General features: G+C 45.1%; 1 protein-coding gene across 1 annotated transcript; it reads right to left on the reverse strand.

The window, feature by feature from the left end:
- Window positions 1-872: 872 nt before the first annotated feature.
- Window positions 873-24,837, reverse strand: NARS1 (asparaginyl-tRNA synthetase 1). Its single transcript, XM_090037851.1, has 15 exons — window positions 24,744-24,837; window positions 20,870-20,952; window positions 20,169-20,234; window positions 19,965-20,057; window positions 19,202-19,291; window positions 17,825-17,903; window positions 17,323-17,393; window positions 16,952-17,038; window positions 11,453-11,674; window positions 11,090-11,289; window positions 10,225-10,360; window positions 8,534-8,647; window positions 3,824-3,955; window positions 3,134-3,265; window positions 873-2,455 (listed from the first exon to the last, which is right to left on the reverse strand). The coding sequence occupies exons 1-15, from the start codon at window positions 24,820-24,822 to the stop codon at window positions 2,324-2,326; spliced, it is 1,716 nt and encodes a 571-aa protein (XP_089893977.1). The 5' UTR covers window positions 24,823-24,837; the 3' UTR covers window positions 873-2,323.
- Window positions 24,838-25,492: the final 655 nt, after the last annotated feature.

Raw genomic sequence — 25,492 nt, forward strand, 5'->3', positions numbered from 1 at the left:
GGAAGCTCCAAACCACTTTGGAAAGCCTAACAAAGCCAGCGCTTCAATCCGGACTTGCTGTTTTGGACATCGAACCATCCGAAGCTTCTCCAGATCTGAAGCCTAGCACAGCCCTAACATCCACTACTTTGCAAAGCACCACCAACTGCTAAATGTAATGAGGGGCACTTGCCCTCTACAGGCAGGGCCCAGAGTTAAGCTGCCAATGATCACAAACCTAGGTTAAAAAAAATAAAGTAGGCTTAAGAAGGCAGAGTTCTGCAGTTGCCCCTTTAGGCCCTGGCATCTCTGACAAGGGTTGTTTCTACCAGCACTGATGGATGTCCTGGCAGCAAAGGGAAGCAGGCCTGGACTGTCAGGGATTGTCTTACAGAGCTGTGCCAAATGCTTGCCCATACAAGAAGCACAGGAAGCCCAGATTTGTAAGGGAGGCTGGGTCTGGAAAGAGGAAGAGAAGATTTTACATAGTAATCCCTTTTTAAAATTAATTTTAAGATGGTGTTTCTTAACAAACACAATAACTTGAAATCTAGGACTTTTCTTTTTTTTTTTTTTAAAGAAGAGTTACCTTGCATGTTCCTCTATCACAGTTATTGTCAACTGGGGTTCCACTCACTTCACAAAAGTTACAAAGGTTGAGAACTACCATTTTATTTAAAAGGGATTAAAAGTAAAGCAAACTGAAAACCCTTTACTTCTGAATGAAAAAAAATCCATGCAGGGGTTTAATGCAATTCAAATTCACATTGTTCATCAATTTGATTCAACTTTCCTAATTGTAGACCTTCCTTACACATGGTGGGGTTGTTAACAAAGCCAGTTTGAAAAACAAAAACACAGATACGCAATTTAAAAATGAACCAAAAGACACATTTCTATGTTGCCATGAATTTATTGATTGCCAAATTAAATCAGTTTGTTTGTAACATGCAAGATTCTAACAGGGGGTAGAAAAGCTTGACTAAATATTTCTGTAGCAAAAACTGTTTGACAAATACAGTGTAAATTTAAAGTACAGACTAGGTCCCGAGGCAGGTATCAAATGATGCACCCACCCATTTGTTCCAGTAAGGTTGACTTCATTTATGGCTAAAAAGCATTCTGATGGTTTCACACTTGACATTTAAATTATTAAATAAGATTTGATAACTTATGACCAAGGAGAACCTGCCAAAATGAAGAACAGTACACTAAGCCTTCTCATATGTACTTTACTCAGTACAGAGCCATTTGGGAGGCAAGAAACTACTGCATTAGAAAAGCCTGTTATCGTGTAAACTATCGAAGTGCACTACTGAAATTAACATTTTTGTCCATATGATAACTGTTGGCTTAAAACCAAATACATTCATTTCAAAAGTACAAAATAATTTAACCATCTTTAAAATTAAATTTCCTTCCTTTGTATCAAGCAGCAGCGACCAATTAAAGAGAACTGAACCAGGCATGTGTCCATTAGAGGAATCTGAGAACACATCCACCTCTGCACTATTTCAGCGCAAGGATTGTACACTGGGGACTGATGCTGACCATGGGCTCAGAACTGCAAGATGCAGATTATTCATCTGACAGACAGTGGCAGCAATGAACAGTACTCTGCACTTTGCAGAATTGGGGCAGATATAATTCCTGATTAATCAACTATACCAAAAGAAAGCAGAGCTCTTTTTATTAGGATTCTCTGCTGAATCCTATTCTTCGAGGGGAAAAATTCTCATCAACTTCAACAAGACCTTTCTTTGGGTAAGAAGCAAAGGACTGGGAACAACTACTCTACCATTTGTGTTTCTTTATAGTTTACATGATGTCTTCCCACATAACGTTTAAAATGAACACTGTCAGTTACAAATATTTTTGCAACTTTTAATACATTTAATGCAACTAAAACAAAATCACAAACAAGGAGAAGTAAGGCCAGGTGTTTTTAAAGAAAGTCTAAGGCCCTGAAAGTTTGCTAAGACAGACAGGTTAAATGTTAAAATCACAGGAGTTTTAAGTCCTGAAAACTGCATGTTTCATACACCATTCTAACACAAAATCCCTGCTATTGTTAACTAAATGCTGAATATGATAGGAATTTAAGACAGCAAACTGGAATTTTTCTAGACTTGTATTTTAAAGTGCTAGTGTTCCCTTAGGGTATTCTCTTTCCAGCTGCTAGATCAGAACTTTGTTTCAGTAGAATGATTATACTGCACAACTTTATTAACAAGCAACTGTAGCTCTCAGATGGATTGGAGGATGACAGAGTGCACTGATCTTTTCCAAGCACAGGATTTTAAAGGTTGATTTCCTGATGAAGCTGTCCGACAGAGCACTGCAGCTATGGTTTGCAGCGCTGTACAAAGCGCGGGTACAGGCATACGTCACGGATGTGGTATCTATTCAGAATCCATGTTAAGAATCGCTCCAAGCCCAGGCCGTACCCACCATGAGGGCACGTGCCATATTTACGCTATGAAACAATAGAAAGAAAAGAGATTAAAGAACACATCTGCCTCTTACCAATCTACATGGGTATTTAAAAGACAGCCACACTCAGGGATTGTCTCTGGAATGACATATGGGAAACAGAAGTGTTCTCTTTCCACTGAAAGTGTCCAATTCACTGTATCAGCTAATCTAAAAAAAGAAAGGACTGTGGCACTTTTCTTCTCCTGCCAGCTCTGTCTGTGGAGATGTCTCTAAAGTGAACTCTTCTTTCTTTCTTCTCTCTGGCACAACCCCATCTACACAAAATTATACCGGTTGTGCTGGCTGTTCAATTCCCAATAAATCAACCTGCTCCACTGTCCGTTGAGGCCTTTTTCTTTTTTATATTTTTGTTGAAAATGCTGAAGCTGCCAAGAGAGACTGCTACTACTAAGCGACATTCAAGCAGGCAAAAAATAAGGGCAGAAGCAGGGAGCTCCAATAAAGGCCTGTATGTGAAATCAAATTTCAACAGCCCAAAATCTGCCTTGTCACAGTAACCAGCTGCAAAAATGCAGTGAATCTTGTGGCCAAAAAGCAAAGAAGACTTGGCCACTAAGATATCTCACCTCCACTGTTTTTGAACAAAAAACCAAAACAAAACAAGGACCACCTACGTGTGGTTTCTTACTGACAAGGGAGTAAAATCTGTTCCACATACCTGATCCGTGTACCAGTAGTATGGTGTGTGATCAATGCCTTCCCTTTTATAACCCTCTAAAAGCTCATCACTGTCCCAGGTACGCATTGAGCCTCCAACAATCTCACCAACATTAGGCATCAACACATCAACCTGAATGAAACAAGACACAAAACTATTACAAATAAGCTACTTCAAAACAAACAAAAATGTAGGCTTAAAATGTTAGCACCAATGTACTTCTCCAGCAGATAGTGTTAGAGGATTTCAAAGGGGCAAACTTGAATTAATTTACTTAACCCTCATCAAGGGAGAGGAGAGAAGCCGAGTTCTATTTATGTCATTTTCTGATGGAGGACACTGAGCACAGAGAAGTCAAGGGAGTCATTTGGTTTAATCTCCAATGGTTTGTGTAGCCTTAAAATCTCACCCACAAAAAAGCATAAATCCTAGAACAGCATCGAGCTCTCCTGCCTTTCACCAATAAAGAGATCCTTTTTCTCATAATATTTACCTGTCTAAATACAGTATTTGTGCAGAATTCAGCCAGCTGATGACATGAATTACTCTGGCTACTGGTGTATGGTTACCTCAATATTTCTTTTTTTAAGCTAGACAAGCTTGGCACAATACAATCCCATACGCATCCCACCAGCTTATTCTGCCACCAGCCCTTCATTCACATACTGCAACAAGGTGTAAAACACTCACAGATTCAGTAAGCCGGGAATCCTCAGGACAACGCTGCATGTAAAAGGACTTTATCTCAGCAGGAAATCGGCACAGCAAGATTGGCTCATTAATGGTGTCTGTCATCTGTCTCTCAGGAGCTTCTGGGATATCCTGAAGTACAGCAAGAATTTATTAATATTTACAACCAGAAACAAATCACAAGACCCAGAGTTAGGCTCCAGGCTTTTATCCCACTGATGTCAGGTATGAAAAGACAAAGAACATAACCCCAAAGACAAAAGTGGCTTTGGAACAAAAGGAAAGAAGAAACCAATTCCTCAAGACAGTGCTATTTAAACCTCCTTTATATTAATTAAAATTCAGACTAAGAAATAATATTCTAGCTTCACAGAAAAGGCTGAAAGAGTCCTGAGGCCATCTAGTCCACCGCTCTGCTCAAAACAGGATCATGCATATCCAAGCTATTCTATACCAGTGTCTAACCCACTAAGTTGTTCTCAACTATAATTAGACTCAAGGCACCCCCTTCAAACCTTTTCAGAATTTAGTGGCACCCCACTTCAAAAACTACTTTATTCTTTACGCACTGTATTCAATAATAACTAGAAATACACTTTTTAAACAACATTGAAAAAATGCACATGAACAACAATAACTAAGACACTTGAGCCCATGGAAAATAATAGCCATTATCCTGTTGCAAAGAACTCCTAGCCTACACCATAACAAGCCAGAATGTTTTTGACACTACGGATTCTTATTTAAAATCTCCGACTTTATCTGTGAATCTTGTGTAGGTGTTTGCTTAGACAACACAGTGATAATACTGCATGACAGATTGTGGCACTTTCAGAGGATTTTGTGGCATGGGTGAGAATCACTGGTATAACCTGCTCATCAAATTACACAAACAGCCCTATCACACAACAACCAGGCACACCAACCAAAAAACACGTGCTGCTGGTGGTGGGGAGGGGAGAGGGTTTACAAGGGCAGAGTCAATATTCTGCTGCTGCAAGGACAAGAAGCAGTTTAGAAATAAACCCAGGAGACCCAAGGAAGAAGACCCTGCTCCCCACTCCCTGCTATATTCACTGCATTCTGGATTAAGAACTGGGAACCCTCACACATTAAGACTGAAAACTGAGAAGAAACTGGAGTCCCTTTGAACAATCAGTTCCTGTTAGAGAATAGGTTTACCCAACTCTGAAATCTGTGCATCTGTCCTATGCACATTAGGGCTAGGGACAGAACTTGCACATAAACCAGTTTAAGTGACAAGAAACTGGTTTAAAACCTGTAACGTGGCAGTAAACATAAGCCACTTTCAAAATGGTGAAAGCCAGTTTAAGATAAACCTGGTTGAATATAGCATCAGACTTAACTGATTTAGGTCAAATTGGTTTATGGAATTTCTGTCCCAGACCCCTTCCTGGTTCAAGTTAACTCAGTCCCACAGCATCCCAGGATGCTTTGCAGCCCTGAGCTGTGCTGCCTGTTCCAGTGGAGCAGGGACTACCCTCCTCCTCTACTCCCTGGCCTGCATATGCCAACCCAACAGTATGAGGGGTGGCTCTGTGGTGGGGGCTTTTCAACCCTTGGCAGCCCTCCCCCCCGCCCCTGCTGAGGCAGCCCAGGGAGCTGGGGGGTGGGGGGGAACTGTCCCCTTCCCCCTCCCCACAAAATCTGCTTACATGGGTAGGCACCTACCTGGAGGATTTCTCCCTCCCTCCCGTGGCAGCATCTGAAGCAATCCCCTCAGCTCTCCAAGGCTGCTCCCTCCCCTTCCCAGCTGCCGATTGCTTCAGCTGCTGCCACAGCAGGGAGGGAGAAGTCCTCCAGGTAGGTGCCTGCCCATGCAGCCTAGCATGGGGGCACCAGGGAGCCCCTGCCTTGGGGGGCTTCCCCCCACCCCAGCCTGAGACAGCTCCAGGAAGATGAAGGGAATTCCTCCCCTCCTGACCCCTACAGCTGCTTGCCTTAGCCGGTGAGTCTCAGGGAGAGGAAGGAAATTCTCCTGCTCCTCTGAAGCCAGTTTTGTCTCAGCTGCTGAGAGTCTGATGCAAAAACCAGTTGTGAGTGAGCGGAAGAATTTCCCTTTGCTCCCTGAGGCTCTCCCCAATTCTTGCAGGGACTGACGCAAGCAGCTGTGGGGTTTGGGAGAGGAAGAATTCCCCTCTGCTCCCTGGGGCTGTCCCAGGCTGGGGAGGGGAGGAAGACCCCCCAAGGCAGGGGTTCTCTGGTGCCCCCATGCTGGGCTGCATGGGCAGGTACCCACCTGGAGGACTCCTCCCCCCGTGGCAGCAACTAAAGCAAATCAGCAGCTGGAAAGGGTGTGGGGATTTCTCTTCAGCTCCCCAGGGCTGCTCCAAGGTAGGCTAGCACCAGGGAGGGGGCTCCCCAACCCCCTGTGGGGGGACAGCAGGGGCATGGGGACTTGTGCTGGGGACCCAATCAGGGATGGCCCCACTTGCCTGGGCTGGCAATAGCCAGCAGGCTGGGAAACATGCTCTAGAACCCCATGCCTCCTGGCCTGGGTCAGTGCAGGTGTCCCCCTGCCTTTCCCAATTGAAAACTGAATGTCAGCAGTTAAGTTAGTTATTGGTTCAATCTAGGCAGTTTAGAGGAAGCTGCCTCAGGCTTTTTGACTTAGCCTAGACGCGACTGCTGGGCCTTTAACCACCTCAGTTTTGAAATTTGATATATTACTATGTTGACCAATCAGCTAAAGACAAGTTACTTGCATTTTGATATCAAAGCCCTGACTAACATGTAGTAGTAGTAGTAATAATAATAATAATAAAAAATAAAAATCTAGAATGACACCTAACAAAATAGGCTTCAAAAGTGTGTTACCAATTCTGGACTTCCAAAAGCAACAACTTTTAAGACTCATACTAGGCAGAGAGAAAAATATACAGAACAGTCATAGATTCAGCTCCCCCTTCAAACCCATCACAAGTTGCTGACTGAATTTGCTGTCAGGTGAACTAACTGGTGAAGGAGAAGAAACTAAAAAGGATCCAATTCCAACAGCTATAACCAGCACTCTTCCAGTTAATGACAGTTAGCAAAAGATTGCCATTCATTTGCACTACTGCTTTTGTTTTATTGGTTGGTTTAAGATACATATGGAAGGTTTATTAGGGATTTAATCTACAGACTGATCTCCCTTCCAATTCTGGATTATCTAGGGGACTAACAGAGGCAGATGCATCAACAACTGGATTCAGAAGCTGCTTCAGCCTAACTCATATTGCAAAAAATACCAAATTTAAAAGAAATTAGATGGGCGGGGGGGGGGTGCGTAGTTCAGGTGCTGAGAAAGAACTGAGTAACTCAGGCTCCCACAGGAGCTGTGGCATCATGACTACAGTGTCAGAGAGGCTATGTCAAGGCCGAAATAAGCATTACTTAGCCTGCGTGACTGGAGTCTCTTGTTATATAAAGAAGAGTGCTGAGAGCCTTACATCCAGGAAAGGGCAAGAGCTGGCTAGGGAGGAAATGATGCGCAGATTATATGCTCACATCAATGCACAGCCTTCTGTAGGGGGTAAAATGAGGAGGGAGCATAAAGTTCCCATTCAGAAAGGCAGAACAAGACACAGATGAATGTTTTCGGGGGGGTTTTTTACCAACAAGATTTAACTCTAGTGTTTACAATCTAGAATTTGTTGAATTGTGACTGAAACTTTTTAGCCAAAAATTTAATCAAAAAATATTTTTCCCCATTTTTTAACCTATACAGCAATTTCCATTTCAGAGCTAGAAGCACTGCAGCCAGCATCCCTTTCAAAGCCCCTATTAATCACACAGCAGACAGCAGGGGAAGGAGGAATGCTAGCACAAATGCCTGGTTAAGCTGTGTTGGTAAGAGAAGGGAAGCCAGGTGGAATCAATGTCTGTCTGTATTCAAGTTCCTCTTCACCCCTACAATATACCTGGATTTTCCAGTGAACCCTGAAGCCACTGATTCTCAACCTAGATGTCGTGGTATCTTGGGGTTCTCCGAGATCCTTTCAAGGGTGCCATATAATGTTAGCACTGTTAGGTTTACAAACATGATTCACAAGATAAACCCAGATTTCCAATAGAAACGATAGCTCTGCTCTTTCTGAGCTATTTGCACTAGAAAAACAACTATTATTTTTCAGTAGGCAAAGAAGAAAAAAAGTAAAACCTAAAAGCTGGCATTTTCCGAGGAATGCCTCAAGTCTATCCAAGGGTACCTCAAGTCCAAAAGGTTTGAGAACTGCCTTAAGCTTTGTGAAGTCCCTGCCTGCTCTATAGGTCTGCTACCCTCTTCAACCTCTTCCTAAGCACTGGCTAGGGGATTTTGAAGCCTGATGTTCAGAAGACAAAGTTGGTGCATTAATCTCATGTAAATTTGCCCAATTATATTTGATAAGTGTTGTAACTCCTCTCAGCTTCCACCAGAAAGAGAGCTTTGGATGGAATGCGAGCCCCAGTAAAGTAAACAGCAAAACTACTACTGACTTGACAAGGGGTGAAATCGTAGCCCCATTTAACACTACATGATGGACAGCTGGAAGACCAGCTTGTTGGAAATAAAGGTCAGTATGTGCTTCACAAAGCCACTGCAGGAATCCATTGCATCATTATCCAGGCAACAAATTAAGAAGGAAACCACAGGTACTGGACAATTTCAGTACTGAACTCCAAATTTCTTTTACAACATTAAAAGAACAGGCAAGATGTGTGCCTTACTTCTCCAAATTCATAGTAAGTGCCATCTTCCTTCTTCACATCATGTTCCTTTAGCCAAACAATGGCATCTGTATAGTTCATTCGTCTGAAAGGGCGTTTAGGGGGCTGGAAGTTCTGCAGGTTAAAGATGAGACACACATGAAAACATGATTAGAGCAGCAGCCTGGTTAAAAAGAGGCATTATTCTACTTGGCTGATGTGTTCCTAGAATGGATTTACAGTCCAGGGTGACAGTGACAAACCAGACAGTTTTAACATAGCCAATCCAGGCCCTGGATTCACTCACTCCCAGCAGTCTATATACATCTCCCTCTTCACAAAAGCTGAATCTCCTAGCTCCCTCTGCTGATCTTGGACCTTATCTGTAGTGTGTGCACATTTCTGCAGTGTAGAAGAATCTATGGGAACTTTTAACATATTACCTGGTAGCAGAGTATCAGTTATTTACATTGTGCAATTATGTAGCTGCCCCAGTCACAGGCTAGAATGCCAAAGTGCTGGAGGCTGTACAAATAAAATGATAATACCTGCCCCAAACTGCTCACAATCCAAGTAACTAGTTGTATTTTGAACCATGGGAGCAAGGGGTAAAACCAAATGTATGGCAGAAAAGATCAAAGTACAAATAAATTATACTGTTCCATGCGTTTAATATTAAACATGCTGAATTTTCAGGGGCAGTTTCTAGGGAGCTTGTTTACAAAGCCCACTGCAGTTTCACATCTGGAAGGAAGCAATGGATGCAGAGAACACCCACTCCTCCCTACAGAATTTTGGAAGCCACAGAAAGCTCTGCAGGGCCCAGGGAACATATACAATCCCACAGGGGTAAATGCCACTCCCCTGTGTATGGTCACATTGGTACAAGAGCACCAGGTATTGAGCACTGATCAGGATTACAACAGGTAACAATGAAGAACACTAAATCAAGACAGAAGATTTCCAGCTGCTGGGACACAGGACTGAGACTAAGAAAAAGGCTTTACTCCCTATCTTGTGTTCCTTGTCACCTCCTCAATACTAGGCTCTGACTACAGTCTGAGACTGACTGCACAAGTAGGAGGATAGCAGTACTTGAGGTAGCAACAGGCCAAGATGACTGGAGATATTCTAATCCATGTGCTATGCAATACAGAACCTGGTGACCGAGAGGAAGCAAGTTGGTAGTAGGAGGCTGTTAGCCCACTTTGGTAGGGTGACTGCAAAGACAAAGTAGGATAGGTCACCTCAGACAAACAGAAGGACAAGCAAGGAGCCATCTTTGTGAGCTCTAAACCTGAGGCACAGAGCAACACACCAATAAATGGTCAATCTTACACCCACTGCTTCCTTGTATTCCTCCTGTCTGTATACCCCTGCTATCCATCTTAAATCTGGACTGTACATTCACTGAGGCAAAGACCATCTTTTCATTGCATTTATATATTACCTAGCAGTGGGGTCTTGGCATAGGCAGCCTCAGTACAAAAACACAACAGCTTGTCCTGAATTAGGGTTATCTACATTCCAGAGGCTGGGCTCCTTTTGAAGTCATTCAAGGGTTCTTTACATTTGCTCATCACTATGCATTAACTACCACTCTGAACAGGTGGCTATATATATGTTTTGGGGGAGAGGGGGAGCAGCGTTAAGTTACATTTGTTGACATACAGCAATGACTATTCAGGGCTGCTTTCCACGCTACTACCTACCGGGTTTAGCTCATACAAGAAGGCTGACACAGGTGATTTCAAGACTCTGTCCACTACATCACAAACCAGATTCTCCAGACGATCCAACAGGTCTTCGAAGGTTATGAAAGGGCATTCAGCTTCAATGTGAGTATATCTAAAAAATAAGGTCCCACAGGTAAATGTTACTCATCTGACTAACAAATCCATGTTCCCTCTCTTCAGCTACATAACGCAAGATGATGTGGGTATTGAGGACAGAATCCCTATGAGTAGGGTAACCATACATCCTGGTCTGGCTGGGGACAGTCCTGGATTTTGCAGGCGAGTCCCAGACAGTTGGCGAATATTAAAAATAAGCCTCCTGGAATCGCAGGGACATGGGGTGCAGTCCAGCAGGGAGGCAAAGCGGCATGGTGCTCCAGGCAGGCACTGTTGCTGCCCACCTGCCTAGTGGCATTACTGACTTTGAAGGGAAGGGGAGTGGGGCAGGGAAAGAGGGGAGAGTGATCCCAGATTTCCCATAGTCCCATACGGTCACCCTACATATGAAAGAGAACAACACCGATTACTACTGCCACTTTGCCCCCTTTCTGTTTATAATTTTCCCGTCACAAGTTAAGACTATGGCATTCACTGCTACTTCACCCAACAAAATCAAATAGGAAAAACTCCATAAAGTAGATTAAGTCTTGTTTGTCCTGCTTGTCTAATGCAGTCTCTCACCCAGACCTGGTAAAAGATGTTTTCAAAGTGACTGTGGTCAGTCCTCTGCATGTTAGCATAACATTCTGATATCTTTTTCATAACTGCCACTGTTTCTGATTGACTGGTGCTCCCTTGTTCTTTAAAACATGTAACACATATACCACAAATGTTCCCATACTCTGCAAGATGCCTGCGTGTCCTGGATTGCTCAGCTCTGTATGACTGGGCAATACAAAAAGTGTCTCCTAATGCAGGGATGCAGGTCTCCAGATACAGCTGGGATGACTGTGTCAAGAAGGCCTCTTCACCAAAATAATCCAGTTTGAATAGTGTGGAGCCTCCTTCAACCTGTGTCTGCACTAAAGTTGGTGGTGTGACCTGTTAAAGAATAAAACTTGTTAGTGGAGTTAAGAATTAAGTCACTCAAATAAAGGCTCTTAAATTAGGAAGTAAGTTCAATTTTATTTAGGTCAATTAGAAACAGGGCCTTTGCTGGAGAAAAGGCAAGAGAAAGCTTCTACCCAAGAAAACATGTGCTTACCTCGTAGTAGCCACTGTCAAAGAAGTGATCCCTGAAGCACTGCATAACTACGGAGCGCACCTTAAAGATTTTGGCCATATTCTCGCCTCGGAGCATCATATGCCTGTTGTTAAGCTGCACATCTACCTCAGACTCCTCATTGATCAGGTTGTCAGCTCCTCCTGCTGGAGCCAGACCAATCAGCTCCCAATAGTCACAACTCAACTCATGGCCTCCTGGAGCCTACAGATTTTAGAAGGAACAACGTACACTTTACAATTTTGTAGCTTACATAGAGGATCCTGCCTGACCTGCTAACATCTGCTTCTTGGCTCAAAGTCTTCATAAACCTGTATCCTTCAAATAGGAGTGCACTGATAAAGGTTTTTTGGGCCAATACCAATGGCCTGCTAATAGGCCATTTTGGCCGATACTGATCTGATTGCTTATATGTAGCCCTGAAGTTTGGAGAGCAGCATCCAGCTAGTAAGTCCGTTGGAGAGGGAAGGAGCATGGGGTGGGGGTGCAGATCGAGGCCCCCGTGATGAAGGAGGGAGTGGGGCTGGGGCAGGACAGGGCACAGGACAGAGCTGCAAGAGGCTCATCCAGGGGCGTGGGGAAGGGGGTGGATCCTGCCACTATGCACAACCCTGGGGGAGCTATAGGGGGTGTGTCCCCCAGACCTGTGTGCAAGGTGAAGGCAGGCTGCTGCTGCAGGCCAGGGGTGGTGCCAGGCTCTTCCCAGTGGGGGGAGAAGGGGGGCTGGGGCTGCACTGGGAGGGGGCTATGGTGAATCCTGGGGTGGGCTCCCTCTCAACACCACCACCACCTGCCCGGTGTGCAGCCTGGGCCCAGACTCCCCTGACTGGGAAGAGTCTGGTGTTGCTCCCAACCCCAGCCCACAGCAAAAGCCCACCCTTGTGCTGTGCACAGATCCAGGACACACACTTCACTATGGCTCCCCTGGGAATGTGTGTAGCAGCAGGATCCACACCTTCCCTTTGCAAATGAGCCTCTTGCGGCACTGTCTCTCACCCCATTCTCATTAAGAAACTGGGGGACTGTGGTGTTGACACCCACACAGTCAAATGGTCTCGCCAACTGGCTGGAGGGCCGCACCCAGAGAGTGGTGGTGGACGGGTCCTTCTCAACCTGGAAGGACGTGGGCAATGGGGTTCCACAGGGCTCGGTCCTCAGGCCCGCACTGTTCAACATCTTCATCAGTGACTTGGATGAGGGGGTAAAAAGCACCCTGTTCAAATTTGCTGATGACACTAAGATGTGGGGGGGCATGGGCACACTGGAAGGATGCAACAGGCTACAATTGGACCTAGACAGGTTACAAGGGTGGGTGGATGGATGAGAATAGGATGGGATTCAACTCAGACAAGTGCAAAGTGATGCACCTGGGGAGGAACAACCCGCACCATACCTACAGGCTGGGGAACTCCCCTCTTGTCAGCACAGAGGCGGAAAAAAAATCTTGGAGTCATCACTGACTCCAAGACGAACATGGGCCGGCAGTGTGGGGACGCAGTCAGGAAGGCCAACCGCACCTTGGCATGCATCCAGAGATGCATCTCGAGCAGGTCCAAGGAGGTGATCCTCCCCCTCTATGCGGCACAGGTCAGGCCGCAGCTGGAGTACTGCATCCAGTTCTGGGCACCACACTTCAAGAGGGATGTCAACATGGAGAGGGTCCAGAGGAGGGCCACTCGTATGATCAGGGGACAACAGGGCAGGCCCTATGAGGAGAGGCTACGGGACCTGAACCTGTTCAGCCTCCAAAAGAGAAGGCTGAGGGGGGATCTTGTGGCCTGTTATAAACTAGTCAGGGGGGATCAGCAGACATTGGGGGAGTCACTGTTCCCCCGAGCACTGCCAGGAATGACCAGGAATAACAGTCACAAGCTGGCAGAGGGTAGATTTAGGTTAGATATCAGGAGGCGCTACTTCACGGTCAGGGCGGCTAGGGTCTGGAACCAACTTCCAAGAGAAGTGCTGCAGGCTCCTACTCTGGGGGTTTTTAAGAAGAGGTTAGATGAACACCTTGCTGGGATCGTTTGACCCCAGTACTCTTTCCTGCCGTAGCAGGGGGGTCGGACTAGATGATCTGCTCAGGTCCCTTCCGACCCCAGAAACTATGAAACTATAAAACCTCTACTTTCAAAGGGTTTTTTTAATGCTACTTTTGAAACTAATGATTTTTAAGCCAAGTCTATACTAGAATCTACTAACTTAACTAAAACCACTTAAACTGTTTATTTGACATATATATAAGCTACTCCTGCTTAGAGAACAAATTACTCAGTGCAATAGATTGAAGTGTGATAGTCACAATTTTAATAACCTGGTACACGGTACTTTCCACCACTTGCATGCAACTCCCCTTGTAAATAAAGTGGAATATCCCCCTTTCTAGTATAACATGCATGACTAGGTGTCCTCTGTAAAAGATCACACTAATGAAACATTTAAACTATTTTGGTATGTCTATCGTTTAAGCCACATTTGCTTGCAGAAGGATGCAACTCCTACTGAAAATCAAGAGATATTTGTCCTATTATAAAAGGAGAAAAGAGCCAGGCCACTAAGAATAGGCTAGAAGGGATATTCATCTCTGTGCTTAGCACAGAAAACAGCAGCGTGTGTAAGCTTTCTGCTTTGGGTTGAATTCCACTTGCTATAAAAGCAGAACATTCTCTACCTACCTTGAGAACAAGGGTATTGCACTCAAAAGGGATCTTACAAGGTTCAACTATTTGCTCTAAACAAAACAAACAAACAAACAAACAAACAAGGTGTACTGAGTTTAAGGCTCCATGAGCTCCCTCTGGTGGCTAACAAATGAAAATACTTCTTTCCCCAAAAACCTGAGCACCTCAAATAGCCATTGTGAAATAGTGCCCTAACCCGCCCTCCTCCTCCCTTCCTTCTCCAACAAAAAAAAAAAAAAAACTTGTTTAAGGAAGTCTGGGTGGGAATAAATGCAGCTCTATTTTTAATGCCTAGTTAATACCTTTCTAGCAAAACCCCATACTTTAGCAACCTCAGGAAGACTTTACGACATGAACTCTCTCCAAAGACAGTACGGTAGTCAATGGGAATTTTCTTTGAGGGTAGATATTGAAAATCAAGGGGCATGCCTAAAATATAAGTATTTGTCCCAATTCGTCTCAAACTACAGTGGCTATTTGAACAGCACAACATTTTTTAAACCTGGTTCTCTATTAGCAATTTGACGCATTATCAGGATGACCTTCTCTTCTATGTTAGCTTTTCATTCACTGAACTACATTTCTTTTGTGTACTAAAAGCCAGATAAAAGAAAGGTAACCAAATCCAAGTATAAGGTTTATAAGTTGCATTACTCACTCATAACTGTCAAGTGTCTGCTTGCCTGAGAAGATATTAAAACACAAGCCAGAAATCTTCCTATCCTTAATTGTTAAAGCTCTTGTTCCAATTTAGATTTCATGATCAATCATGAAGGAACACCATGAAAGCATAAGCCCTATTATGTTTTTGGTTGAAGACCATATTGTATTCTGACCTGTTGCCCTAGTTACCTAGATAAAATTACCCCTTAAGCACAAACAGGGCCATAACCAAATTAGCGAGTTACTTGGTTCTGTGTTCCCCCTCAAAAAAAGAGGTCAAATTAAGGTCCTCATGTTCCAGTGCATTTTCCTGTACGGAGATGAAGAACCTACCTACAGCCAGAGCTCAGCTGTGAAGGACTAAGCTGTCATTATCAGTCTTTTAATATTTACAGACACACACAGACACAGGAAAGCAAGCTAATAAATAGAAAGGATGTCCAATTAGAGCCCTGCTATGCACTCAAATTGAAACTGATTGAGATCAGGTAATAGAGTTTTTACAAGCACTAACTTTTAGCTCTTTCGCTCTTTTTATAGCTGGATAGTCATTTTTATTGCACCATGTGGCTGGTCTACACTTATTGCACAATTAACCAGCTAACTGCGTGCTAATCAGGGACCTTGTTTTCCCTGATAAAAAAGCCTGCAAATTCTGATAAAACCCACAAAATCTGTGACTAAAGCCCCCCCCCCCAACCAGCTCCTTTGGCCCTTCTGGTGCCCCTTATTCCCCCCAGCCAGCCCTGCTGGTGCAACACACTCCCCTGACAGTCTGCAGCACACACACAGGCAGGCACAGAAACACACTCCAACAAGTCAGTGTGGGAGGGACGGGAAGGGGCTGGGGGAGTGGGAGTGGTCAAGAATGGAAGGGGGGGGCGGAGTTTGTGTCTGTGCCTGCTCCCAGGACCAGGGCCAGGGGCAGTCTCACACGGGTGGCCACTGCCGCACCCTGCACCTCTTGCCTGTGGAGCTGCAGAGCTGTGCCCACAGAGCTTGCCTGCACAGCCGCATGGCCAGCCACAGGAAGGCAGTGAAGAGCGCAGCAGCAAGGTGGTGGTGGCTCCGCAGGCAAGTGGCATAGGGCAGCAGTGTCCCTCTGCGAGTTACACACAAGCCACCCAGCCAGCTGATAGGGGGTGGTTCGCACACAGCAGCCACCGCCGCCGCCTTGCCCCACGTTGCCTTCCTGCAGTCGGCCACACAGCTCTGTGGGCACAGGTCTGCACCCGCACTACACTGCAGGAAAGTGCTGCGGGCCACAACAGCAGCGGTGGTGGTGGCAGCCACATGCAAGTAGCCCCCCACAGCTGGCTGGCTTGTGTGCGGCTTGCAGAGGGGCTCTGCTGCCCTGTGCAGTTTGCCTGCAGAGAGTGCAGCTGACTGCAGTAAGGCAGAGAGGGGCGTAGCGGTGTGGTAACAGCCACCGTGTGTGAGGCTCCCCACCCCCCCTTGCCAACGCCGCCTTCCTCGCTGCTGCCACACCCCACAGTTCCTTCCCTTGCTGGCCACGCGGCACCTCAGGCAAGCAGTGCAGGGCATGGCAGCGGCTGGCGACGGTCACTCCAGAGCTGCCCTGGCTCTATGCGCCGCCGGCTGGGCGGCGACACTCCAGAGCTGCCCCCAACACCTCACTGCCAGAATGCCCGTCAGCAGCACGCAGACTGCCAGCAGCACTATTGGCCCTTAAAAGAAGCCGCGTATGGGGACGCCAAGCCCGGTTGTGCCGACAGCACCCTGCAGAGCTCTTTGCAAAAGGGAGAATCTGCAGCGTTTTCTGCTAAAAAGTAAAATCTGCGTTTTCTGTGATAAAAATGGGAAGTCTGTGGTTTTCTCCACTTTTCTGTGGGAAATGGAAAACCTGGACCCCTAGTGATAATTAACTATGTGATAAGTATTTGTAGCCAGTCTAAATCTGTTGCGCGACTGAGCAGTTAATTCCATAATATATGTAATGTGTAGCAGAGGTCTTAGAAAGATAAATATGATATGCAACATATCATGCCAAATATCCCTATTAGAAATGAATTAAGAAGTCTTTCCCTCTACTCTTCACCAAATTAGGAGCCACTTGGTTCATCTGATTAGATGACAGGTAAAGAGGGGTGAAAAAACCTCACAGCTTTATCATACCCACCTGCTTGCCTTCAGGAACAAGGTTTAACATCCCATACACTGCAACACTGCTCTCTGTTGAGAGGATCAATCCGTTGTAACACTGACACTGCAGGAATGAGAAAGAAAAAATTCTAGTTGAAGCATTTTTAAATTTACAACTATGGTGCAAAATCTTCAAGGGTCAAGAGGAAATCTGAAGTTCATAATTATCCTCAGCTCACACTGTGGACCAGAAGATGGTAGAAGATTCCTTAAGATTGTGCTACTTTAATTTGTTAAAGGATTATGGAAGGTCTAAACTACAGCTTTCACATAGTCCACATGGAGGAAATAGCATCAGATATTAATCATACCACTTCCATTACACAACAAAATAAACCCACAACTCACCAACTCATCAGAGAGGACACACTGAAGAAACCCTGTGCCATCCCTTAACACCAGAAACATCAATGTTTTTCCTAATGAAAGACAAAAAACAAACAAACCACGGCACAGATAATTTATCACTTACAGAGCAAAACCAGACCACACCTGACAAGCATTATGTGATCTCTGAGAAAAGTCTGTCACTGCTCACCCGGTTTCATCAAAAAATAAATCTGCAAATGTCTGTTCAACTAAAAGAACTTCCTCTTACAGAGCTGTACCTCGTTCATCAAAGAGGCAAGGAACAATTTGGCTGCACAAGAGTTTAATCTTACAATGCTGTAATAGCCTATTTAGCACATAAGGATTCCTATTTTGTGGTCTGTGAAATTCTGAGACAAACAGATGTCTTCTTGGAAGTGTGAAGGTTTTCAGGCTTATGTGATGTGTTCCTCCTTTCTGTGCACATTTGAGTACTTTTAAGAGTCAAGTATTTACCTTGCTTACAGTAAGGGCTGTTTACCTTGTCTACGTAACCTGTGAACCCAGCCAAAAACCTTCACTCGTTGACCTCTGTGTGCTTCTAGATCACGAATCTTCACCTGTAAAGCAGGGGTTATTAATACTTTTAATACAAGCATTAATTGGCAAAAAACATGTACCAAGAAATAGCTTCTCTCACTCCTGAACTGAAGTCATTTTGGAAGCAGAGACAGGAATTAAACACCAGCATCCCTCAATATTGTATAACAGTTTAAGGCAAGAAAAGGGAAGAATACTGTACTCAGTTAAATTCAAAAGTAGTAGGCTTCGACAAGCCTGGTATCATGACCAATCTGTTTAACACATACACAGCTTGGGAACTTGGGTGACCCTAAGGGCAAATCAAGAAATTGGTCTTGCATCTAAAGTTGGAATACCTAAGAAATATCTGCAATATTTAGCTCATAAGTTTCCAAATGCACCAACTTGCCCAATCAATTTAGAAAAGGACCATGAATAGCAAAGTTATCAAAGCCTGAAAAAAGTTCTAAGGAGCTTTTCTCTGAATTCATTTTTAAGACCACTTGGTAAACATCCTGTGCCAAATGGCACAGGACAATGAAGCAAAGTCAGCTGAAGCATTTGATTTTTTGCATAGCCTATATCCCAGGGCAAAGTCACTGCTGAAAAACTGATGTACGGCTGAGATCAGACCAAGTAGCAAGCTAATGTTACACTTATCTATTGGATAAGATAAGACACTGGCCATCCATAAGGCGGAACTGCTACAGCATACTGGTCTTGTCTTCCACTGCTGGATAGTTTGTGCACAGCTTATGAAAGGGACTGCAAGTCAAAGGCTTAAAATGAATTTTTTCCATGTATGATGTAAAGTACCTGTTAAAAATGTGATCTAACAGAATGTGTAATATCCGCTTCCACAATAGGTTTGTAAAAATTCACTAACTTTAATAGAGCTGTATACCTGAACAGAAATTGGTCCTTTCAGATATTAGCTCAACTTCAATTCTCCAATCAGCAATACTTCTCTATTCTTTCAGGGGTGGGGTCAGATTAGAGAAGATTTTGAGTTCCCTATGATTTTATCATCAACACCACAGTGATCATAAAATGTACCGTTCTACTGTGGATGTGTTTAAAAAAAACCAAAACAAAACTAGGGACTTTCAACAGCAACAAAATCAGTGAATTCCTTCAAACAACCTTTCACTTCAGCATGTGTATTTTAGGAAAAGGCCCAAGTTAGAGCTGAGCAGGCTTAATAATTTGTCTCATCCACAAGAGACAAAACAGAAGAACACACAGACAGGCAGAGAAGGACCTTTCAAGGGAGTAAAATGCTAACAACGCTGTGGAGTAGTGCTCAGAATTATCATGTACGTAAGATTTTACTCACACATTTGGGCTCCGGAAAACTGGGATCTTTCTTGATGATGATCTTCTTAGCTTCCTCCAGGTTTTTTTCTCGTCGTAAGAGGTCTTCGGCCTAGTTTTTTAAATAGTTGATCATTTAATAAAGTATTCCAACGATAGGTGCAGTTGGATAATATACGTCAGTATCATTTTCCAGATAGCTGTATAAGTTCATAATGCCAATCTAAGAGAGGAATTTACATAAAGCCTCAGCATTCTGTCATCAAAAGGATAGATGTCAGGCCACAGATAAATAGGTAATAATTTTCAGAATCAAAACTCTACCAAGAAGTGCTCATGTACCTTGTTTCAGAGGGCACTGAAAGCAAAAAGAAAGGGATCATATCTTGAAAGTTACACCCTTCCTGATGTCAACCATTTATTTGCCCTAATCCAGTGAAAACAAGTTGTAAATATTTATTACAAAAATGATCAAAGAGCCACCTAATTAAGGACTGAATTCCGTTTGTTCACGCTTAACTTTCAAGGCTATTTACATGCCCAGATTGTTGAATTTTGCCAGGATAGTAAAGTAATTTGTAATTTAATTAGCACACAACCAGTTATTTTATCTTCATCACCATCTACATACCACCATGCAGCAATTTCAGGATTATCATAAGCCATTTTCCACAATGAAATATGATGGGGGGGATGGCAGGGTTTTTTTTTTTTTTTTTTTTAAAACATTCTTAACAAGTGAAGTGCTTCAATTTGGCAGATCACAGAGAGATCCAGTACCTCACCTCTCTTTTTTCCTTAGTTTCATTCTTCATCTGTTCTCGGTGCCACAACTTTTTTACATTCTTCATTTGTGATTTTGAAATAACATCCCATCTCTGGGTAGGTTAATGAGGGAAAGAAATAAATAAAGGTTATTTTTTGTTTATTTTGAGACTGAAAAAAACTAGCATCTAAAATGATAAATATGCATTTTGAAGTCACATTACCTCATTTTCTTTTTGAGAGTCCACATAAATAGTAGGAAATGGCTCCTTTTCTACTGTCATCAAAGCCTGAAAAGGAAACAGATTGTATCAGTGATACTAAAAGAACTCAAACCACATGGTCAGAGATAATCTGGTAGACAACCTATTTTCACAATACACATAAAGGATGGTCATAAATTAAAATATAAAATTTCATTTAAAGAATAAATTTTAAAGAATAAACACAGCTTCAAAAGCCCAAAAGGCCACATTTGCTCCATAATTATTCTATGATACGTCTTTTCCCTAGTGGTATACTCATAAAGATTTTTTTGGCTGATACCAATAGCCAATTATTAATGAGCCATATCAGCCAATACCTATCCGATTGCCAATATGTAGAGCCCAGCAGCTTGGAGAGAAGCATCCAGCTGGTAAGTCTGTTGGGGGGGCGGCAGATTGAGACCCCTGCCATGAGGGAGGGAGTGGGGATGGGAGCAGTTCATGGGAGGTGGGGTGCCCTCCTGCTGTTGTGTACACCCCTGGAGGAGGTATGAAGGGCATGTGCTCCCCGGATCTGTGCGCAAGGTAAGAGCAGGCTGCTGCTGTGGGCTGGGACCAAGGGTTTTTAAGAATCATTTTGGGTTTTGTTGATTTTTTTTTTTTTTAAGAACAAGAGAAAGCAACTTGAAAAAGGCCATGTTTGTGCTTTCTGCAGATACCTTTAAAGCAGTTTTGAAAGGCTTCTCTTTTGTTCCATTGCCAGTAGAATCATTCCCCTCTCGTTCAGAAACATACATCTCTCCTGCAACATACAACAAATAATCGATTAAAACAAACACTGAATTAAGCAAGACCCAAAAAAGGAATTACACAATAAAGAGATGAAAATTATTAAAGATACATGGGACTTCGAATGTTCAGAACGGATAAAAAAAATGTTAATGGCATATATTTAGCTTAAAATATATTATTTTTTAGAGTTTAAAAATTGTTTTCAAATTATAACAAAGTTAAACTTGATAATAATCTACTGAGGACACCGAAATTAAATAAAATATTAACCAGTTTCTGTGACACTAAAGTTTTAAAGGCAGCTAAATCACTGAGCTGGTAGAACTCATTGGTTAAACACCTGAGCCAGAGCTTTTGGGAGCAGAAGCTTTTTCTCCACTGCACAGAAACTATTTTCTTCATATCAGTTTATTCAGTTAGTTCAGTTCAATTTTCTAGCTCAAAGTAAAGAAACTGACTGGGAGTTAAAAAAGTAGAAAAGAGCTTTTCTTCTGATCTATAAATGAAAAGTGTTAATTAATAATTTGGATGCTGGAACTGAATGCACAAATACAGACTGGGGAATGACTGGCCACACTGCAGTATCAGAGGAAAGGGCCTGGGGTTTACAGTGAACCATAAGCAGAACAGGAGCAAAGTGTGATCTTGCTGCAATAAGTAAGTTAATAAATTCAGTTACTAATGGGAGTGTCACTTGCAAATCAAGGAAAGCGATTCTTCTGCTTTATTCAGCATTGGCGAGGCCTCACCTGGAGTACTGTGTTCAGTTTTAGGCCCTACACTTCAAGGAAGTGGAAGAAAGAGTCCACTACAAAGCAACAAAAAGAGTTAGGGGTCTGGGAGGCAAGACTTATGAGGAAAGGCTGAAAAAATGTTATCTACTCTGGAGAAGAACTGAGGGGAGGATTTGATGAGTCATCAAATAACTGAGGGCAATTATAGACACGACGGAGGCAGCCTTTTCATAGTTTCTAGGGTCGGAAGGGACCTGAGCAGATCATCTAGTCCAACCCCCTGCCATGGCAGGAAAGAGTACTGTGGTCAAATGACCCCAGCAAGATGTTCATCTAACCTCCTCTTAAACACCCCCAGGGTAGGAGCCTGCACCACCTCTCTTGGAAGCTGGTTCCAGATCCTAGCTGCCCTGACTGTGAAGTAGCGCCTCCTGATAGCTAACCTAAACCTACCCTCTGCCAGCTTGTGACCGTTATTCCTGGTCACTCCTGGTGGTGCTCGTGGGAACAGGGACTCCCCCAATGCCTGCTGATCCCCCCCTGATTAGTTTATAACAGGCCACAAGATCCCCCCTCAGCCTTCTCTTTTGGAGGCTGAACAGGTTCAGGTCCCGTAGCCTCTCCTCATAGGGCCTGCCCTGTTGTCCCCTGATCATACGAGTGGCCTCCTCTGGACCCTCTCCATGCTGTCGACATCCCTCTTGAAGTGTGGTGCCCAGAACTGGACACAGTACTCCAGCTGTGGCCTGACCAGTGCCGCATAGCGGGGGAGGATCACCTCTTTGGACCTGCTCGAGATGCATCTCTGGATGCATGTCAAGGTGTGGCTGGCCTTCCTGACTGCGTCCCCGCACTGCCGGCCCATGTTCATCTTGGAGTCAATGATGACCCCCAGATCCCTTTCCGCCTCCGTGCTGACAAGAGGGGAGTTCCCTAACCTGTAGGTATGGTGCCGGTTGTTCCTCCTGAGGTGCATCACCTTGCACTTGTCTGTGTTGAAACCCATCCTATTCTTGTCCGCCCACCCTTGTAACCTGTCTAGGTCTGACTGTAGCCTGTTGCATCCTTTCAGTGTGCCCACGTCCCCCCACAGCTTAGTGTCATCAGCAAATTTGAACAGGGTGCTTTTTACCCCCTCATACAAGTCACTCATGAAGATGTTGAACAGTGCGGGCCCGAGGACCGAGCCCTGCAGAGCCCCACTGCCCACGTCCCTCCAGGTTGAGAAGGACCCATCCACTACCACCCTCTGGGTGCGGCCCTCCAGCCAGTTGGCGACCCATTTGACTGTGTGGGTGTCTACACCACAGCCCCCCAGTTTCTTAATGAGAACAGGGTGAGAGACAGTGTCAAAAGCCTTCCGGAAGTCCAGGAAGATTATATCCACTGCTACCCCTGCATCTAATGATCTGGTGAGCTGATCGTAAAAGGCCACCAGGTTGGTCTGACAGGACCTGCCACTGATGAATCCGTGTTGGTTGCCCCTAAGCATGCAGTCCCCTGCTGGCCCCTCCTGGATGTGTGCCAGCATAATTTTCTCAAACAGCTCGCCTAGGATCGAGGTGCCACAGAGGACAGGACTAGTCCTGCAATGGTCTCAAGCTGCAGAGGAAATTTAGGCTGGAGATTAGGAGGAACTTTATGACAGTGAGGGTGGTTAAGCATTGGAACAGGTGACCAAGAGAAGTTGTGGAAACTCCATTCTTGGAAATTTTCAAGAATGGATTAGCCCGACACTGGGGTTGGGATGCTTTAGTGAGGGATGATTCTGCCACAAGGTACTAGACTACATCAGTGTTTCTCAACCTTTTAAGGAGCAAGTGTCCCCTAACTTCTGAAAATTTTAATAAGTACCCCAACACTCGATTTTCCAGGGGATTTTATATCTACAAACTAATGTGTGATGTATGTTAGAAGAAGGGCTGCCTATGTAATGCCATGATATGACCAGATATCTGATCTGGTGTGGGTAGGGTCACCTTTTACACCAGGGGCACACAACTCAAGTACGTACCTGGGCTAGAGGTGATGCTGGCCAAAGCTAGGAGGGCTGAACCAAATTATTACTGGAAAATTTATTTTTTTTAATTGCACCCTTTTTTTTTGCCAGTATTAAGAGGAAAAGAGGGCAAGAGAGAGTGTTGGGGTACTCATGTACCTCCTACCTGTGTCTCGCATACACATACCACAGGTTGAGAAACTATGGACTAGATGATCTTGGGAGTTCCTTCCAGCCCTACTTCAGACCTGAGCTGGTTTAACTTTAGCTTCCAGCCATTATATTCAATTACAACAAGAAGCAGCCATTATCCAAGTTTCATTTCCCACGGAGGTACTTCTGGACCAGAAATTCTCAATCCGCAGTTAAAAAAATGTGTGTAAGTAGTAAAAGCTGGGGGGTGCATGGAGTCTAAAAAGCAGGGGTGCACTGACTGATTTTTGGGGCTGATACCAATAGCTGATAGCTAAGGAGGCATATTGGCCAACACCAATGGGGTTTTTGATGACAGCTGGAAGCAGGTGTAAGTCCGGTGGTGGAAGAAGAGGGAATGGGCATGGGGGGGGGGGTGCAGATCAACACCCCAGCAGCAAGGGAGGGAGGGGGCAGAGGCTGCCTGGCTGGGGCGCAAGGACAGCAGAGCTGCGGGGGAGGCAGCTCCTCGCTCTGGGAGCCCACGGGGGTGGCGGGGCGGGCTGCACGGGGCTCTTGGTGGGGGCTGGGCTTGCAGCGGGCACCAGCGGCGCTGGGAGGATGCTGCATCCACCCCAAATTTTGCCGCCGCTCCACACCCAGCCCACACGCCGGCACTGCAGCTAGCGTGGCGTGGAGGTAGCCCCAGCCCCCGCCGAGCGGAGCCCGCAAAGGGTGCAAGCAGCCCCTCCCCAACACGGCCGGGTCCAGGCTATCGAGTCTCGCCCCCCGCGTCTAATCCGACCCACCCAGGACGTAACGTGCGTCCGAGCACACGGCTGGATGCAGCCCATGACACCCCCCACCGACCCTCCCCACGCCTGCCCGGGGCGGCCGCAGCACACGAAACCCCTGCCCGGCGCCACGCGCCCTCACCTACTACCACCGCCATCTTGCCCGGCTCCTGAACGCGCCGCCGCAGCGGTTGCATCATGCTCCGGCCCCGCCTTCCCATTGGACAGGCCGGAACTGCCCCGCCCCCTGCGCAGCCCGAGTGGGGCTGCCAGCTTGGCCTAGCGGGAAGCGCCGCCTGCTAGCTGGGCCGCGCCCTGTGCCGCTGCGGCGCCTGCGCGGTCGCGGTCAGACATGAGGGAAAGCTTCAGGCCAAAGCTGGAGAAGCCCCGGGCTTGAGGTCCCCCCCGGCTCATTTAATACCTGCGCCGGTCTGTCCGGTCCATTTTGAGCCACTGCGTTTTGTCAAATCCATTTTAAAGAGTCGGTCTCCACAGCTGGACGTGAAATACCGGACAGCAGCGCTTTCTGCTCTCAATAATTTCCTGATCCTGGTTTTAGGCCCTGGAGAGACAAACCCCTCATTTTCTCCTCCACAGCTTTTATTATTTTCATCGACCCGGTGGGCAGTTAACGGGGCGGACGCGCCGCCGGCCTGGCTGGGAGATCCCTTGAGAAAGCAGAACAAAATGATTTTTAGGGATTGAAATTTGGGGATCATGAATGGGACTGTAAACAAAAGTGAAAGGATCCTGGTTTTCTCTGATCTAAAAAAATCGCCAATATTTGGTTTTTTAAAAAAAAAGTCATCCCAAACCCACATTTCCATGATTTAAATGAAACCACTATATATAGATAGATATAGCTATCTGTTGATCTATCTATCTCTGGAG

The sequence above is a fragment of the Crocodylus siamensis genome, chromosome 3, assembly GCF_052110815.1.
Source record: "Crocodylus siamensis isolate JL-2025a chromosome 3, ASM5211081v1, whole genome shotgun sequence".
NCBI lineage: Eukaryota > Metazoa > Chordata > Crocodylia > Crocodylidae > Crocodylus > Crocodylus siamensis.

What these genes read in the sequence shown, in the direction of transcription:
- NARS1 (XM_090037851.1), bottom strand. Translation starts at nt 24,822, where the DNA reads ATGGGAAGGCGGGGCCGGAGCATGATGCAACCGCTGCGGCGGCGCGTT. An exon ending in AAACTAAGGAAAAAAGAGAG is followed by an intron (nt 19,292 to 19,964) that starts GTGAGGTACTGG and finishes TTAAAAAACTAG; the next exon opens with GCCGAAGACCTCTTACGACG. An exon ending in TTGTTCCTGAAGGCAAGCAG is followed by an intron (nt 11,675 to 16,951) that starts GTGGGTATGATA and finishes TAAAATCTGTAG; the next exon opens with GCTCCAGGAGGCCATGAGTT.